The 19,528-nt window shown below is 37.7% G+C and overlaps 1 protein-coding gene and 1 pseudogene across 5 annotated transcripts in view; one reads left to right on the top strand and one right to left on the bottom strand.

Annotated features, from left to right (window-relative positions):
• The first annotated feature begins 828 nt into the window (after positions 1-828).
• On the top strand, positions 829-11,569 carry LOC306857538 (gremlin-2-like). 4 transcript variants are annotated; one of them, XR_013783115.1, is made up of 4 exons: positions 829-1,034; positions 8,688-9,497; positions 9,567-9,965; positions 10,464-10,982. XR_013783115.1 is itself a non-coding variant. In XM_079397522.1 (2 exons), exon 2 carries the CDS (start codon positions 8,689-8,691, stop codon positions 9,187-9,189), a length of 501 nt encoding a protein of 166 aa, XP_079253648.1. In that variant the 5' UTR covers positions 846-1,034; position 8,688; the 3' UTR covers positions 9,190-11,569. The 4 variants fall into 4 exon arrangements, 1 of the variants encoding a protein (XP_079253648.1); XR_013783114.1 differs by having other exon boundaries at positions 9,567-10,982; XR_013783116.1 differs by having other exon boundaries at positions 846-1,034; positions 8,688-9,438; positions 9,567-10,982.
• A 555-nt stretch (positions 11,570-12,124) lies between these two features.
• LOC306857497 (formin-2-like) overlaps positions 12,125-19,528 on the bottom strand; it is a 62,307-nt pseudogene continuing 54,903 nt past the window's right edge. The window contains exons 22-23 of the transcript in view: positions 13,194-13,275; positions 12,125-12,151 (exon numbers count right to left, since the gene is read on the bottom strand). The product of the transcript in view is annotated as a formin-2-like (transcript). The remainder of the gene's footprint in view (positions 12,152-13,193; positions 13,276-19,528) is intronic.

Below are 19,528 nucleotides of genomic sequence, written 5' to 3' on the forward strand. Positions count from 1 at the left end.
GCTGGAAACAGAGCAACATTTCTCACTGCACTGTGATTACTATCACAACATCAGAGCTGCACATTTCAACTAATTACAACTAATTACACCACATTTTATGGCATTACCAAATGCAGAAAAATTAAGTCACATTTTAGGAGAAAATTCCAAAATGATCACAACAGCAGCAAGATATGTATCAGCCTGCCACAAACTAAGACTATCAGCCAGTGGACACAACTGAAGCAAGATCATTTCTTACGTTGTACAAAGATGTGATTTTTATTTATTATTATTGATTATTATTTTTTTAACAATGTCTTAAATATTTTTCTTGTTTGTAAAAAAATAAAATAAAAATAAAAGTATACTTGTACATATTTAATTTTACAGATCTATTTTTGTTCTATGTATTATATAGTTGTTTGTTCATTATTCATGTAATGGACAATGCTTTGGCAATACTGTACAGGTCATGCCAATAAAGCTCATTTGAATTTGAGAGTGTGTGCGAATGAGAGAGAGAGGGGGGGGGAGAGGGGGAGAGCGAGAGAGAGAGGGAGAGGGAGAGGGAGAGAGAGAGAGGGGGGGGGAGAGGGGGGGGGGGGAGAGGGAGAGAGAGAGAGAGGGAGAGAGAGAGGGGGGGGGGAGAGAGAGGGGGGGTGGAGGGAGAGGGGGGGGGGGAGAGGGGGGGGGGGAGAGGGAGAGAGAGAGGGAGGGAGAGAGGTGGGGAGAGAGAGAGAGGGGGGGGGGGGGGAGAGGGAGAGAGGGGGAGAGAGAGAGAGAGAGAGAGAGAGAGAGAGAGAGGGGCATGATTTGTTTGCTGATCAGAGCCAATAGAAAGCTCTCAGTGTGATAAGATCCACATGCGAGTGACGGAGACGAGCCAGAAAGCAGAGTTCAAACAGAGAGAGAGAGAGATTTCTAGAGTCAGCATCAGTCTGAGAGGATCTGTCTCTAACAGCAGCAGAGGCTCTGGTCTGCTCCGTCCATGGGCTTGAGCGGCGCCGGCGTTCCTGGACTCTGGATCCGTCTCTGACCACACACTCGTCCAGGTGAGGCTCTGCTTGGCTTGTGATGAGGTTGCCAGGTCTGCACTGGAGTGTTTGATCCGATTAGGGCTGTTTCTGCGGGTCGGTGAGCGCTCGAGCCGGTACTGAGTGAAAGAGGATTTATAGAGCTTTCATTCACACACTCCTTTCATCGCAAATATACTCGGCTAGGATTTTATAATCATAACCACACTCACAACTAGCCATATATTGATTAATCGGCTGATGCTTGACCATTCTGAGGCCATTAACATCAGAAATAACCAGCTTGACGATGGATAAGGATAATACTTGTTTTTAGGTGTAAATCAAGTTATTCATAACTTTTTTAATGTTTAAAATAATAATTTTTAATAAAATGATTAATCTCAAAAACATTATTTATACATCATTCATGGAACGTTTGATTTCTGTTTTAGTTGGACATCTGATTTTTTTGTTTTACATTTTGCTTCTTGTTTCAGAGAACATTTTAAAAATGAGCAAAATTACAAATGTTACTTTAAATGTTTGTATGAATCAAGAAAAAAAACATTGTTTAGTATGTTTAAAATAATTATTTAACTATTTGTTTCAGAACATTGAAAAGTAAAATTTCCATAATGTTTACAAAATGATGGAATATTAATGTTTGTACAACTAAGAAAAAACGTTTTGAAATGCTTAATGTTTAATAGAATTGTTTTTAATTATAAGTTCATTAAGGTCTTTAATAAATGTTCTCAAACTGTGAGCTCAAAGACATTTATACATCGATCAGAGGTTTCAGGTGGACGTTCATGTAACAATTTATTAATGTTACTATTGTTTCAGAATATGCTGAACACGTTCAAAAGTAGCGTTGCCACAACGTTTGCTAAATGATCAAATGGAATGTTTTCTTAACATTTGTATAACCAAGAAAACATTTTAAAAACCTTCTTTAATGTTTTAAACGATTATTTTGAATAAGTTTCTACAGTCCAGCGCATCTCTGAAGTGAAGGTGGAAAAGCTCTACAGTAGTTAACATTCGAAGTGGATCAGTACCTTTCATCAAAGTTCTCCTAAGACAAGAACACATTGTGACATTCTTCAGATGTTAACTAGTAGTTGAAATGGATTCTAAACTGAACTCTGCAGAGAGACAGATGGACATGAGGATCATATGTGGAGCAGGTCTGATAGAGTAGATCATCAAACACTCGTCAGAAGCAGCAGATCAGAGTTACTAGAGCTGAAAGCTTTGAGATCGAGTCTGAAGCCCATAATCAGACTGATATTTCTGAAATCAGAAGCTGTGAATTCATCTGATGTTTAGGTCAAACACAGAGACACCGGCAGGAGTTACTGATGCAGGATCAGCTAAACATCCCTTAGACTTCACAGCAACAATAACTGACCACGACCATCAATTACAACACTTCAGAACTCAATTACAACTAGTGCACACACACACACCTTTAGCCCATCAGTTTGAGCTCTATAACGATGTGAAATCAGATTATTGGACTATCTGGAGGCTCTTTCTGAACGTTTCTGGTGGATCTGCACATACATTAGAATAGTTACACTAGCAGAAACAAAGCTTTCCAGCTGCTGGCAATTACGTGTGTGTGTGTGTGTGTGTGTGTGCGTGCGTGCGTGTGTGTGTGTGACAGGAGTGTACTGCGGTTGATGTGGGCTGTGAACATTAGCTGTGTTTGGAAAGCGCCGCTCGTCTGTGACGGACTGTTTGATAATTATCTGTCAGAAGTGTGCTATTTATTACGTTTTCATTGCTTATTGCTTTTACAAAAAAAAGCAGCAGCATTCAAAAGTATTAAAAATGTTAATTGGAATAAATTATTCTTCCATATAGTTACATTAATCTGATTATAGGCTCATTGGTGACCAAATGGTGTATTTTTACATGTTGTGTGTGTTTCAGCATTATTAATGTGACTCATCTGATCAGAATCAGTCAGAACTCCGCTTTATTAATGTCTTTTTCTATATATTTATATATTATGGCAGGCTCTCTTCACTCTTGGAAGAAAAGGTTCTGTACAGCACCCCAGTGAACCTTTTTTCTAAGCGTGTAATTGGCTGGATTTTGTGTCACTTCCTGTGACCCCTCCCATCTTCCTCGACCCTAAACGAAGGTCACGACCTTTCCTTTCCCCTCAAATGGATTTAAGCAAGGGAACGAAACTTTACCAAAGCTTTAAGACCCTCAAAATACACATTTATTGTTTTCAGATGTTTTACTATTATTTTTTAAGAGAGATATTTTTAAAAATTACACGTCTCTGCTATTTATGGAGGTGTCACATATACTTTTTGTAAAATTGTCTATGAAGTTATATTAGTGTCAAAAACAGTTCTGTATAATACATATTGCCTGGTCTCCATAGTTCAAAATTTTGGGACGGAATTTTGCTGATGAACATAATATCTCCATCTATTGACGAACCACTGCAACATGAACAATTGATCATGTTTGATCTGAAGGTGGAAGTTTATTCAAGTAAAATTTATTTATTGTTTGAAATTTTTCAGAGTATTTAAGTTTTGTTTAATAAATTTCAACTGTTTTTGAGCAATAATGAGTTATAAATTCAAAGGAATGTAATTAATTTCCACTCATTCCAATGGGGTTTATACTGATCATTCAAAGATTATATGCTCTTATAAATTTCATACAATGATATGTTACAATAAGATTTATCATCAATATAAACAAAATCACATCATACTACTTTTTGGTGTGGTTCATGTGTCATTTCAATATATTTGTAATTTTTTTTTAAATTAATATAAAAGTTAAAAGCAGAAAAAAAGGTAACATTTGAAACTTTTTCCACATTCACTCACTGCTCAAATACAATATGCTTTTAGTTATGACTTTTATAAAGTAATGGTTCTTCGAGTCCAAACAGACCCAGAATGTGGAACAGTACACAGAATGTGAATGCATTATGAGGGTTAAATAACTTGCCATAGATAGAGACACGAGTTTACTCTTATACCAAAGCATCTTATCAGATGAGAAACGCGTCTGAAAGCTCAAAAGAGACCTGTGCTGGCAAAATGAGTCACAATGAGCAAGTTTTCAAAAATGAGCTATTTTTATTTTCACATTCTCCATTAAAAGACCTACAAAATGATTTATCGGAATCGGACGAAAAACAACTGAGCTACACCTGTTTGAAATCAACCAAGTCAGCAAAGTCAATTCTGAGAAAAATCAAGGTAAAGTTTTCTGAATATCTTGATGGAACATGATCTTAATATCCTAATGATTTTTGTCATAAAAGAGAAATGTATAATTTTGATCCAAACAATGTATTGTTGGCTATTGCTACAAATATACCTGTGCTACTCATGACTGCTTTTGTGCTGCAGGGACACATATTTTATTTTAATCTTTGTTATTAAAAATAAGAACAGATGCAAAAAACAACAACAATTGAACAAATATAAGAAACAAGTAGTGCGTTACTTTTTTCATTTGACATCTAAAACATTCAATAAAAACTAAATAAAATGTAAAAATCACTTCTGCGTGTTCATTACAAATGAACTGATTACAAAAGCTGTTCAATCAAGAGCATCAATCTTTTCTTTTATTGTTAGATTAACATTAATGGGACAGACTGCCTGTGTATATATATATATATTAAGGCTTGCTGTACTGCACGGATCTAATATAATATTACACATCAGATGTTTTTCCCCAAACATTCATAACAGATCATGTTTGTGAGAATAGCCTGTAATTCTGTGTATAGAGTATGTGTTTGTATCGAGATGGCATGAGAAGCAAGCAGAGAAAAGTACACTTCTCTCAGAAAACATACAAATAAAGATACATTTACATGTTTAATTAGTATTTGGAGTATTGGGATCGCTAGATGAGGGTTTAAGCAACTCATTTTTGTGAAAACCTCAAATCTGACCAAAATCGACATTCAATTTTTGTTGTAGCTCAATATTAGCCTGTGTGCGTTCTGACTCCGAATGACTAAATCAAACACGCATCTCCAGCATCAGCAGTTAAAGACTGAAGAAACGCTCCGGAGACACTCAGAGAGACGGATCTCCAGTCATCGACTCCTGAACACACTCTCAGTGACGCTGTAGGTCTTGTGCAACAGAAGGCAAGGAGTTGAAGCCGGAGCGCGTTCGGCGTCGTGAGATTTACGAGGCGTCTGCGCCGAGGCCACGATATCAAACTCTGAATCCCGAACACTAAAGCAACGACCCTCGTTCATCATCTTTACGCAAACAGCCCGAGTTCTTCTGACTGAGAACAACAGCCAGTATAGATGAGATTCCCAGAGAGGAACTACAAAAGCCCCTCGTTCCTGGAGATTTCTAATCAAGAACAGGAAAAACTCAAAAAAGGAAGGTTCAACCTCTGGGATGAAAGAGAGGAGCTTTGATTCACGACAGAGAGCTGCTTTGTAAATATTTTGTTTATGGGAATGAATCACTCAGATTTGTGATGCCACATCTGTGCTAAAGATGTCCAGCGTGATTGACGGATCGCTCGCTCTCGTCGGGGCTGCCGCCGAAACTCTGCTGAATGCAGACAAAGTGACAAATTAAAGTTAATCTGTGACTTCCTGTCTTCACAGGAAACAAAGTGAAAGCTCAGGGCAAAACGCTTTGACCCCAGAGAGAACATGAGGACAGATTCAGTCAGACTGACGCATCAGAACTGGAACATGTTTTGAATCATTAGACGGTGTGACTCAACACATTAGGCCGGAAACACTCAATCTGTGCGTCATCACGTAATGTGTCAGAACACAACAACAGGACGGTTTCATTTGAACGCCTCGACCCATTATTCATATCTGCCCTTTTCTAATCAAAATGAAGACTGTTTCTGACCCCAAGTGTACCTGTATCTATCTACACAGAACTACAGAAACAAATAGAACGAAAGAAGATAGAATAGACACAGATAATGTTTGTCTCTTGTGGTTTTTGACAGAGATTGATATTTAACGGGCAGGAATGTTGCAGTAATTAACTCCGTTTCATCAAGACGAGAGAAATCCATTTCTTGTGGTTTTAGTTTAGAAAACAAGTGTGTGTGAATGTGAGAGTGGAGCTGAGCTGCAGACGAGAATATCACAAACACTTTGAGAAGCTGGTTCTCATGCTGGACACAACTCAGCAAATCAGTACAAGAATGTGAGTGTGTGTGTGTGTGTGTGTGTGTGAGAGTGTGTGTGTGAGTGTAAGCGTGAGTGAAGGTGTGCGCGTGTGTTTGTGTGTGTGTGTGAGTGTAAGCGTGAGTGAAGGTGTGCGCGTGTGTTTGTGTGTGTGTGTGTGTGTGTTTGTGCATGCTTGAGAGTGTGCATGTTTGTGAATGAGTGTGAATGTCTTTGTGAGTCTCTGTTATGTGAGTGTGTGTGTGTGTGTGATATACTGTAGTAGTGCTGTGGTGTCTTGCATGTGTAAATGAAGCTCACTTGTGTCAGCAGTGGATGGCGTTGTAAGAGTCAGTGGAGTCACACTTATTCCCTCTCTTCAAAAAATTAGCAGTGTTTAAGATGTTTTTCTGGTTTTATCTGCTTACGGTGGGCTCTGGCTGTTGCTTGTGTCAAGGTCAAGAGCTCCTGCATTACCCTGCTGCTAGTCTGGAGCTTCATGAGCATCAGATCTGTGTAAAGGTGCTTTTCAATGCGGCGGTGCTGGGCTGCAGTTTATGCAGAGCCTCATACACTGCGATCTGAACTGCAATCTAAAGAAACTCAAGTGATGCATTCTGGGAAATTAAGTATTTGATCGTACAATTTGAGTTTGAATGTAAGGAGCAAAGCAAATAGAATTAAAGTGATGAGACATTAACTATAATTTTGTCAGTTTTATTTTATAACTATAAATATTAGTGCTGTCAAATGATTAATTGCATCCAAAATAAAAGTTTTCGTTTACACACACATACATACACACACACACACATACATATACATACATACACACACACACACACACACACACACACACATCTATATATATATATAATTTAATATAAATATATAAATGTATATACATGTAAATATTTTCTATATACACATATATATATATATATATATATATATATATATATATATATATATATATATGTGTATATAGAAAATATTTACATGTATATACATTTATATATTTATATTAGTGCTGGGCAAGTTAACGCGTTTTTATCGCGTTAACGCATTAATTAATTAACGCCGACAATTAGTTTATCGCGCGTTAACTTACTGGGTCACAGCTGGGGTGGGATGTTTATCAGTATGCTACTGGCTGCTTGGGATGAGCGTCATCACGCGTCTCAACCAATGAAATCATTTGTTGTGTGCCTAAGAGAGCTACAGCGCGAAACAGAAAATATCAGGTGCGGACAGAAAAATGGAAAAAGGTACCGAAATCTTAAATGGACATTTTTATTTTAAACCTCTAACACACGGTGGAGTTGATAGAACTAAAGCTATTTGTAACCACTGCAAAGCTGAATTTTCTTATCATCGGAGTACTTCGAGTCTGAAGTATCACTTAAATGCAATGCACACCGTTGATGCCAGCAAATCACCCACCCAAACAAACACTGAAGGAAGGCTTCGGCAGGCTACATTGGATGCAGCATGTGGGAGAACTATAGATTATTTTTTTTACAAACTAAAAACTTTGTTTTAATGTTTTATTTATACGTTAATGTTATATTTAATTTGATTAGATTAATGTTACAGTTAAGATTTACAAGAAATGTTAACTGTTAACTTTTAACTGCTGTAAAAAAGCCCTTTATCTGTTTAAAGTTTTGACAAACCAAATGTTATTGCACTTTTGTTCATACAGCAGAACTTTGAAAGAATAAAGTTACACAATACTCTACTTTTGATTTCATTATTGAATTTGGCGCATGCTGCGATTAATCGTGATTAATCGCAGAAGATCATGCGATTAATCGCGATTAAAATATTTAATCGTTGCCCAGCACTAATTTATATTAAATTATATATATGTGTATATAGAAAATATTTACATGTATATACATTTATATATTTATATTAAATTATATATATATATATATATATATATATATATATATATATATATATATATATATATATATATATATATATATATATATATATATATATATATATATACATATATATATAATATAATATATAAACATAGCATATTTTTCTTAAATATATACAAATGCATGTGTTTGTATTTATATATACATAAATATACACAGTACACACTCGTGTATACAAAAACTTATTTTGGATGCGATTAATTAAATTACTAATAAATGTATATAAATATAGTATGTGATGTGCTAACTACCTTATTAAAAGTCTAATCCTAAACCTAGTCTAGTTAACCCTAACCATATTCCTCAACTACACAATTAAATCAGAGTAGGAGTCTTTTAGTTCATGTCTGTCATTTGGAGCTCAACTAGTGAAATAAACGGATGTTCAGTAGAAAAGCACTTATTCAGTTTTTACTGTATTAAGCAACAAAGGAGACACATAATATTGCTGATGGGAGATCTTGTACTCACAGGTGTGTGTAATGATGAGGGGTCAGGAGCTCATCTCATGATTTCCTGTCAGACACAGGATGTGGATTCTGATGTTTTAACTCTCTCTCTCTCTGTCTATTCCAGGATGAGCTGTAAGGTGGCGCTGTGGTTGCTACTCGCAGGCCTGCTGTGTCTCGCCTCCGCTGGCCGTAAAGCCCGACCGCAGGGATCCATCCCGTCGCCCTACAAGACCAACTCCAACACCTCTGACCGGCGCGCACGCAAACAGGAAGTGCTGGCTTCTAGCCAGGAAGCTCTGGTGGTGACGGAGCGCAAGTACTTGAAGAGCGACTGGTGCAAGACGCAGCCACTGCGGCAGACGGTCAGTCAGGAGGGCTGCAAGAGCCGCACCGTCATCAACCGCTTCTGCTACGGCCAGTGCAACTCCTTCTATATCCCACGGCACGTCAGGAAGGAGCAGGAGTCCTTCCAGTCCTGCTCCTTCTGCAGGCCGCAGCGCTTCACCAGCCTCACCGTGGAGCTCGACTGCCCCGACCTACAGCCGGACGTCCGCTACCGCAAGATCCAGCGCGTCAAGCAGTGCCGCTGCATGTCCGTCAGCATGTCCGAGTCTGGGAAACCGTGAGATCGTGACCACGTGTCGCTGGAAATACCTGCTGCTAATCTGAGCTGAGAGACTGCAATGCTTCAGCATGCCATCTTAAGACCGTCCTGCTGGACACTGATCATTATCAGTCACTATTGTTCACTATCGGTCATCATAGGTCTTCTCTGGTCACTGTCGGTCACCACTGGTCTCCAACAGTCACCACTGGTCACTATCAGTCACCATAGGTCTTCACTGGTCACTACTGGTCTCCATCGGACACTATTGGTCGCTATCGGTCACCATTAGTCACTGTCGGTCACCACTGATCTCCATCGGACACTATTGTCACCATTGGTCACTATAGGTCATCATTGGTCTCCATCGGACACTATTGTCACCATTGGTCACTATAGGTCATCATTGGTCTCCATCGGACACTATTGTCACCATTGGTCACTACTGGTCTCCAACGGTGACTATCAGTCATCATTGGTCAGCAAGGTCATAATTGGTCACTAGAGAGCGTGTGAAAACTGACCGATGTGCAGAGAAATGACTCCACACTGGACTCTATGCAGGAGCTGCTGCCGCCTGTGTGATCAATGATAGTTAACACCAAACATGCATAACTAGACTGATTATAGAGATTATATAGAAATATGGTACAGCAGAAGTATATATGTAGAGAAACATTTGAAGTCTATATTAAAACTATTGAGTTCTATTCTCGTCTTCTGTTGTTTTAGGGGTTCAGTCTGGTTTATCTAAAGCTGACGTGGGAAAACTAGCCTTCATGTGGTTTAATCTGGTTGGTTTTTCTCCATTGGTTAGTAGTTATCTTGCAGTGAAGTTTGATTTGCACCATTTAAAAACCCTGGAAGATTCACATTATTATGTTTGATAACCTCAGTAATCAATTCAACGCAGATCCAATGCAATTCTTCAGATTTTTGGGGAAGATTGGTGTACTGGTTGAGGCTTGCACCCTCCAAGAATGATAACTATAAAGTTTCAATAATCGTTGTAACTATAAGCGAACAATGGAGTCCACATTGCACCTATACAATATGGACTTTTAGCCTCACAAAACTTTTTTCCTTGCAATTCTGGGTTTATATCTCAGTTCTGAATTTTTCTTGCAATTTAGAATTGCAAGAGATAAACTCAGAAATGCAAGGTATATAACGGTGTTGCATCCAAAAAGTCTGAATATTCGAGAAAACAAAATTACGAGATGCAAACTCAGAATTCAGAGGAAAAAAATTCATTAATTTGAGATTATATCACGCAAAATGGAGAAAAAAAATCAGAATTGTGAAAAACAATTGTGAGAAAAGGTCAGAACAGTCCAATTAAAAAAAAGTCGCAATTACCTTTATTTGTTTCATGGTAGAAACAAATAATTTTAAGATATAAACTCAGAATTCTGACTTTTTCTTTTGCAAGTTTCTTACATGCAAATGTCCTTTTTCCTCAGAATTGAGAAAATTGTGAGATATAAACTTTATAAAATTTAGAATTGTGAGAAGTCGCAATTACCTTTATTATTTTTTATTCTGGTGGCAGAAACGGGCTTCATATATATAACAATTACTTTCAGAGCGATTTTGCAGAATGCATCTTAAGTGCACTTACAATAAACAATAATAATGTTATCATCCGTTTGTGTGGACGCTAATATCAACCTTTTTCCTACGAGCATTATTTTCATTATCTGGAAGAGTTATTGATATTTCAAAAAAAGTGCTTTCCCTCAGTTTGACAAACTATTTCCTGCTTCAGAAACCCTCCAGTAAACACTGGGATTAGAAGTGAAAAAGGGGTAGAAAATGGCATCGTAAAACATCCACATAAAAAAGCAAACCAGGAAAGAGACGTGATGAGGATTTGGGGAGGAGAAATGAGAGATTCTTATGCATTCCAGTGAATTATTTATGGGATATGTTCATTAAATCAGAACAATAGACCATGAGAATGCATCTGTTGCCTTTTCCATATTGTTAATCGTATTATTTGAAATATGTTTCAGTCATTTTGAGTGGATGTTTTTGGTGTGAAGGTCTCTTTAACATGGTAAAATGTGTTAAACCGAGCTGAGAGTTCTGAACTCTTATTAGTGTCTATATAATAAACAAACTAAATGAACCAAAATGCTTGTTTGAGACACACAATTCAATCCTGAACATGTTCATAAGATTAGAAAACATCCCATGGTGAATAAGTAAATCTCCAATCGTGTGAAATAAATTAAAATGTCTGAATTTATTAATCCCTTTATTTTACATAAATTACACTCTTCTCAAAACGTTCAGATACAAACAGTTATCGCACATGGAGCGCAGACGTCCATCCACACCTCCGACACGCACATGCTAAAAACAAACCAATGCAACAAAGATATTAATAGCATTTACATAAAAAAAAAACATCCTCTTAAATACATCGAGTGAGCGAGTGAATGTGTGGATGCAGCAAAAACAGAAAACAATATTGCATAATTTCACAAAAACACTGAGTAGATTCCTGAACGTTCGCCGCTGACTGATCTGATTCATACTGTACATACTGGAGTGTCTCTTTCAGGTCCTGTAGGACTGGAGTGTGCTTTGAACATGTTAAAGCAGCTGATGACTAGAGCACTAAACTGCACTAACTAGTGTTGATTTAAAAGCATGTGACTGTGCCGATGTTTAAAATAAAGGCGCATCAGAAATCCAGATACTCTCGCTTTCTCTTGCCTTTTCTCGTCTGTTAAATAAAACAACCTTGTTTTGATGATATTGCTTCAGTCCTCCAGTATGTACGGTGATATGTAACGTCTGATATGTTCATCCGTCAGGACACAGGATATGACATCACATTCAGATGGCGGATCACTTCCTGTGTGGTACGGCAGATGGCAGAGTAACACTGAAGATGCTGCGAGAGCGATTTACAGATGAAACGACACAAGAGTCAGTCCACATCTGCCTCAGATCTTCATGCCCAACTTTGCTTTCTGAGAGGAAATAAAGAGGCTCATTTAATGAAAGTATAATCTCATGCTGCTTTCAATCCATTCAGCTCTCATTCTCAATTTCACCTGAACAAATGGCAACATCCTGAAAATAAATCTGCATCTGAATTTCTCACAGCTCACTGGAAACTCTTTTATAAAAGGTCAGTGCATTAAGTGTTCATTTCAGGATCATGAGCAGCATCTAGAGCTCTGGAGAGACTCAAGAGTCAAAGCTTTAGGGCTCATATACTGTGCTTACTCTAGTCAAAATGTGTTACTTATGGAAGCCCATTTCCGCCACTGAATAAAGGATAAAACAAGGTAATTGCGACTTTTTAATCTCATAATAGTTTTTTCTTGCAATTGCATGATCTAGACTAACAATTGTTTGTTTTTTCCTTGTGTTATAAAGTCAGAATTGCGAGATGTAAACCCACAACTGCAAGAAAAAAAGTCAATTGTGAGATCACTTTTTTAAAATTTTATATTCAGTGGCAGAAATGGGCTTCCATAGTTACTTTTAAAATATAACACTGCATTTAAAAAAAACATTTCCATGCATGTGGCAGATGCTTTTATCCAAAGTGACTTTGACGCAATCTCTGGGAACCAAAATGATTTGTCATTGCAAGTTTATGATCTACTGTATGAGCGAGAAGAATATAGAACAGGAATCTCTTAGCATCAGTGTTTTTTAGCATCACTCAACACATTCATGGAGTCTTTCATGGGCATCATTTAACCGTGTCAGTGATAACACATCATCTAACAGTAATTAAGCTTCTCAAACAAGCCTGGTTTCATATGCATAAAGAATTAATAACTCCAATCTACAACTACTGTAAGTATATACAACTCTGTCCACATTCACTTAAAGCGATATATACTATATAGCAAATCTCAACTGACTGATTTTTTTATATTGCTCTAGTCATAATTCAGACTATAAGGCATGAAGATATTAAGATTTTATAAACATTAAAAACATGATTTTCAGGTAGGCTGCTTTGAAACCATGTAAATTGTAAATAAAGTTGCTTACGATTCCAGACGCGTGTTTGGGTTTGACGCTGTATGTGGCTTTTTCTTTGACCTGTCGGAAACACTCCTCCGCCGCCTTCAGCCTGAGAAACAACATTAAAAGAGAGAGAGAGAGAGAGACAGAGACAGAGACAGAGAGAGAGAGAGAGAGAGAGAGAGAGAGAGAGAGAGAGAGAGGAACAGATAGAGTTACTGACCCAGGCATCCACATCATACTCTAACAACATAATACTCAACACCATACTCCACACATCTACAGCATATTGAATATCATACTCCAAATCATTCCCTGCAACATCATGCTCAACATCATACTCTACAACGTATTCTACATCATATCCTACATCATACCCTATACACTCAACATCATACTCTACAACATACTCAACATATTCTACATCATATCCTACATCATACCCTATACACTCAACATCATACTCTACAACATACTCAACATATTCTACATCATATCCTACATCATACCCTATACACTCAACATCATACTCTACAACATACTCAACATATTCTACATCATACCCTATACACTCAACATCATACTCTACAACATATTCTACATCATATCCTACATCATACCCTATACATACTCAACATCATACTCTACAACATACTCAACATATTCTACATCATACCCTATACATACTCAACATCATACTCTACAACATACTCAACATATTCTACATCATACCCTACATCATACCCTATACACTCAACATCATACTCTACAACATACTCAACATATTCTACATCATACCCTATACACACTCAACATATTCTACATCATATCCTATACACTCAACATCATACTCTACAACATACTCAACATATTCTACATCATATCCTACATCATATCCTATACACTCAACATCATACTCTACAACATACTCAACATATTCTACATCATACCCTATACACTCAACATCATACTCTACAACATACTCAACGTATTCTACATCATATCCTACATCATACCCTATACACTCAACATCATACTCTACAACATATTCTACATCATATCCTACATCATACCCTATACATACTCAACATCATACTCTACAACATACTCAACATATTCTACATCATACCCTATACACACTCAACATATTCTACATCATATCCTACATCATACCCTATACACTCAACATCATACTCTACAACATACTCAACATATTCTACATCATATCCTATACACTCAACATCATACTCTACAACATACTCAACATATTCTACATCATACCCTATACACACTCAACATATTCTACATCATATCCTATACACTCAACATCATACTCTACAACATACTCAACATATTCTATATCATACCCTATACACACTCAACATCATACTCTACAACATACTCAACATATTCTACATCATACCCTATATACACTCAACATCATACTATACAACATACTAGGGCTGCAACGATTCGTCGACGTTGTCGACAAAAATCGATAATAGAAATAGTCGACAATGAATTTCATTGTCGAAGTTGTCGCCAGACATGTTTTTTCCGACCGAGTGAGGCATCTCTCTTCATTACAATCTCTGCCGAGAGTCGCACATGCGCATTAGCATCTCTGCTGAGCGATAACATACAGAAATGGCGGCGTCCAACGCAGCAGCTGCGCGTACCAAGTTTGGGAGCATTTTAGCCTGGATATACGGCGAATAAAAAGATTACCTGCATGGTTTGCAAAGCAGTCCTTGCGTATCACGGCAGCACCTCGGTGATGCATGAACATTTAAAGAGAAAGCACGTCGGACAGTTGAATGAAACGGAGATTGACTCGCCTCGGTAAGATTTAAATAACATGGAAGCCAATACGTTTTGTTTTGGATGTACATTGTACATTTTATAAGCGTATTTTCGCTTAAAAAAAAAGGATTTAACGTTATGCCCGATATAAAAATGATAGAGTTTCTTTATTTATGCATTTATGTCTATACTGACCGAGCACTGTGCCTAATTGGTTTTAGACAGGGCATTTTTATTTACTTTTAGTATGAATCGGCCTATCAGCAGCAAAGTTCAATAAAATATGCATTTTTCATTTAAGTACCCCCTTCTTTCTTGTGTTTACTATCATTTTCCACAGAATTAAAGCAATCTCATGCTAAATTTTAGAAAAATTTAATAATTATTCGATTAGTCGACTAATCGTTTCAATAGTCGGTGACTAGTCGACTATTAAAATAGTCGTTAGTTGCAGCCCTACAACATACTCAACATATTCTACATCATACCCTATACACTCAACATCATACTCTACAACATACTCAACATATTCTATATCATACCCTATACACACTCAACATCATACTCTACAACATACTCAACATATTCTACATCATACCCTATATACACTCAACATCATACTCTACAACATACTCAACATATTCTACATCATACCTTATACACACTCAACATATTCTACATCATACCCTATACATACTCAACATCATACTCTACAACATACTCAACATATTCTACATCATACCCTATACACTCAACACCATACTCTACAACATACTCAACGTATTCTACATCATACCCTATACACACTCAACATATTCTACATCATATCCTACATCATACCCTATACACTCAACATCATACTCTACAACATACTCAACATATTCTACATCATATCCTACATCATACCCTATACACTCAACATCATACTCTACAACATACTCAACATATTCTACATCATATCCTACATCATACCCTATACACTCAACATCATACTCTACAACATACTCAACATATTCTACATCATATCCTATACACACTCAACATATTCTACATCATATCCTACATCATACCCTATACACTCAACATCATACTCTACAACATACTCAACATATTCTACATCATATCCTACATCATACCCTATACACTCAACATCATACTATACAACAGGGCAAGTAAGTTTGGCATCGGGCCAAAACAAAATGGTGCCACTAGATGACGGCCAGAACAGAGTCAAAGGATAATTTAAGAAATTAATTGATGAAAAATGCAACTAGAATTGCCTGTGACATACTGTTACAGTGTCTTTTGTAATTGGGAGCTGTTACTGGGAGCTGTGTCTTTTGTAACTGGGAGCTGTTGTTAGGATATGATTCTACATCATATCCTAACAACATGCTCTACATCATACCCCCCAAAAAACTATAGACAATATAAAAAATTAATTACAAACAAATCGCTAAAACCTTAAAAACTAAATTGAATACCTAAAATAAAAAAACTAAAACTTTATAAAAACTGTACAGACTATATTAAAAAAAAGACAAAAACAATTACTCAAACTTTAAAATTAAAATAACCAAACTAAACAACTAAAACTTAAAAACTACATAGACAATTAAAAACTAATAAATGACAAAAACAGACAAAAGTAATATTAAAACTCTAAAATTTAATTAAAATAGAAAATATAAAAAACCCATTAAAAGCTGTAAGGGTACATCAAGGATACTAAAACACTGGTATGATGTGACGTGTCTTGAGTTTGTCTATAGTGAGTTGAGTTGAGGTTTAACAGCGGCTTCAGGAGGAACTGACTGTGACCCACAGGCTTCAGATACACACCAAAAACAGCTCTAATCCCCGTCACGGGCACAAACCGTACCAGTTACCCACAATCCCCCACACACACACACACACACACACACAAAACCAGACAATCTTTCTTTAACACACACACGCAAGCGCACACATGCAACATCAGAGGTTTAAGTGAGTGGCACATACATACAGCACACTCACGTAAATATTAACTGCTTGAATCGTTTATATTGTTATAAATGTAATTTATCGTACAGCTCTAATCTGATCAATATGACCATAAATCATTAATATATTAGAAACATTAGCGTCATGATTTTCTGTAAAGACTCATGGACACGTCGCCCTTCAGTGGTCCATCTGACCGGACGGGAGACAGCTCTTCCTCGTTAACTTTAACTAGTCCTGACAGATCTCTACACTGCTTAATCTGAGCGTTCAGAAGTTATTAAGATCTGCCACGCTCTGATGAAGCGGGTTCGTTTAGCACACGTCTCTCTTCTGCGGGTCATGTGTGTGGATGGACACCAGGAGCTTCATCTCAATGACCCTAGAACCAGTGAATGAAACACAAGCACCATAATTGGCCATGTTTAGAGTCACAATGAGTCTGTGATGCTCCAGTGTGATTCTGAGTCAACGCTTTCATGCAGCTATGTTTGAACAAACAGCATTCAGTTATTTAAAATTATTATTTTAAAATAATTTAAACATTTAAAAATATATATTTTAAAAATAATTCAATTATATTTTTTAACAATCATTATTAAAATATTTAATTTTCAAATAATCCAAATTAATGTCATTGAGAAAATCAATCTGATGAGAATAAAGTATTGTATTAAATAATTAGTGCATTATATTGATTTGCAGTATATATCAGCATTGAAAACCCGTATTTAAACGTTTTTTTCTGCTGAATTCATGATCAGAAACGACACAAAAGCAGCGAAACGCAGCTGAAGCGATGACCTTCGAGAGCTGAAGCTCATAAAGCATGACGGATTCAGCGTTTGGAGTGAAGAGCCGTAACTCCATCGTCTGCTGGAACAGAAGAGCAAAGCAAACACACGGCGTGTTGTGATGTATTTGGCTTTGGCTGCTGAGAGCGCCTGATATGTTTACAGGAAGTAGAATTATGGGAGAGAGATGCTCCTCCTGCACATCAGTAGCAGCTACTTTCAACAACAGAGCAGAAAAACATCCCTCCGGACGCGAGCGGATCCGTGTCTCTGAGCAGGACTGGATCAGAACACTGCCTTCACAACCAAATATGGTACGATGGAGAGATCAACACCCGCTCACAGAGAGAGAGAGAGAGAGAGAGAGAGAGAGAGAGATAGAGAGATAGAGAGATAGAGAGAGAGAGAGAGAGAGAGAGAGAGAGACAGAGACAGAGACAGAGAGAGACAGAGAGAGACAGAGAGAGAGAGAGAGAGAGACAGAGACAGAGACAGAGACAGAGACAGAGACAGAGACAGAGAGAGAGAGAGAGAGAGAGAGACAGACAGAGAGAGAGAGAGGGAAAGAGAGAGAGACAGAGACAGAGAGAGAGAGAGAGAGAGAGAGAGAGAGAGAGAGCAGAGAGAGAGAGAGAGGGAAAGAGAGAGAGACAGAGACAGAGAGAGAGGGAAAGAGAGAGAGAGAGAGAGAGAGAGGAGTGGAGGTGATCATGTAGGTGCTGATGTTCTTTTACGAGCTGGATCCGCCAGTTTTCTGTTCTAGTGAAAGTGTCAGGTGTTTGAGACGCTGGCTGACTTTATGCTCTAATATAACCACCTTTATTACAAACAGCCTTTTTAATTGGACCCTATAAAACACTGTATAACCAGCGCTGGGAAAGAGCTGCAGAGAGCGATTCTGTGCCTTTACATATCACTGCTAAACACAAACCCAATGAGAACTTGCCTGCCCGGATCTCATGCTTTCACAGCCGGGACGGGGTTAAAGACACAAACACATGTGAGAGAGGGAGAGGAGCCGGGTCACAGAACACAAAGCGGCTCCGCGGCAGACCCATCTGTCTCTTTTGGCTCCAGATGGAGCTCGGGGCCGACTCTGTTCCCGCCAACAGACGACAAGCACTCATGACAAATTGGGGCCTAGCGACAGGGAGAGACGCTTCTGTGGGCTTTTAGGTGCCACTGGAGGAGAAAGGCAAACACTTTAGCAGCAGATCGTCTGATTACGGGTTCAGCGCATGTCAGAGGAAAGCGCGTCCGTCTCTGGGAACTCATCTATCAGATGTCTAAAGCCCCTCAGATAAAGACGTTTTGTGTGTTATCGCTGGGAAAGACGAGCGACGTCTTTGTGTCTCGTTTATGAACGACTCCAGCGGACGGGGAGATTGTATACTGCGCGTTACGAATATTTAGAGTCACTGAGAAGTAAATCATTGCTCAAACGAGATTCTCTCAAGTTGCACATTTTGACCTGGAAAGGTTTTAAAAAAAGTCTAAATAATGCATAATTTTTAATAAAGGAACAAACCTTTGCAAATGCTTCAAGATGCTCAATACACATTTAATTTTTTCTGATTCGGGTCATTTTGACCTGGGTATGCATGGAGCACCATTAGATGTCAAAAATACTTTGTTAAATTATCTATTTAAGTTATATTAGTGTCAAAACATTTTTGTAAAATATATTTCATCTTTACGCCATATCTCACACACTTTTGGGACTGAATGTTTGTTGATAAATGTTGTCTATTGATAAACCACTGCAGTATGAAAAACTGA

Source organism: Barbus barbus (genome assembly GCF_936440315.1).
Source record: "Barbus barbus genome assembly, chromosome: 38".
Taxonomy (NCBI): Eukaryota; Metazoa; Chordata; class Actinopteri; order Cypriniformes; family Cyprinidae; genus Barbus; species Barbus barbus.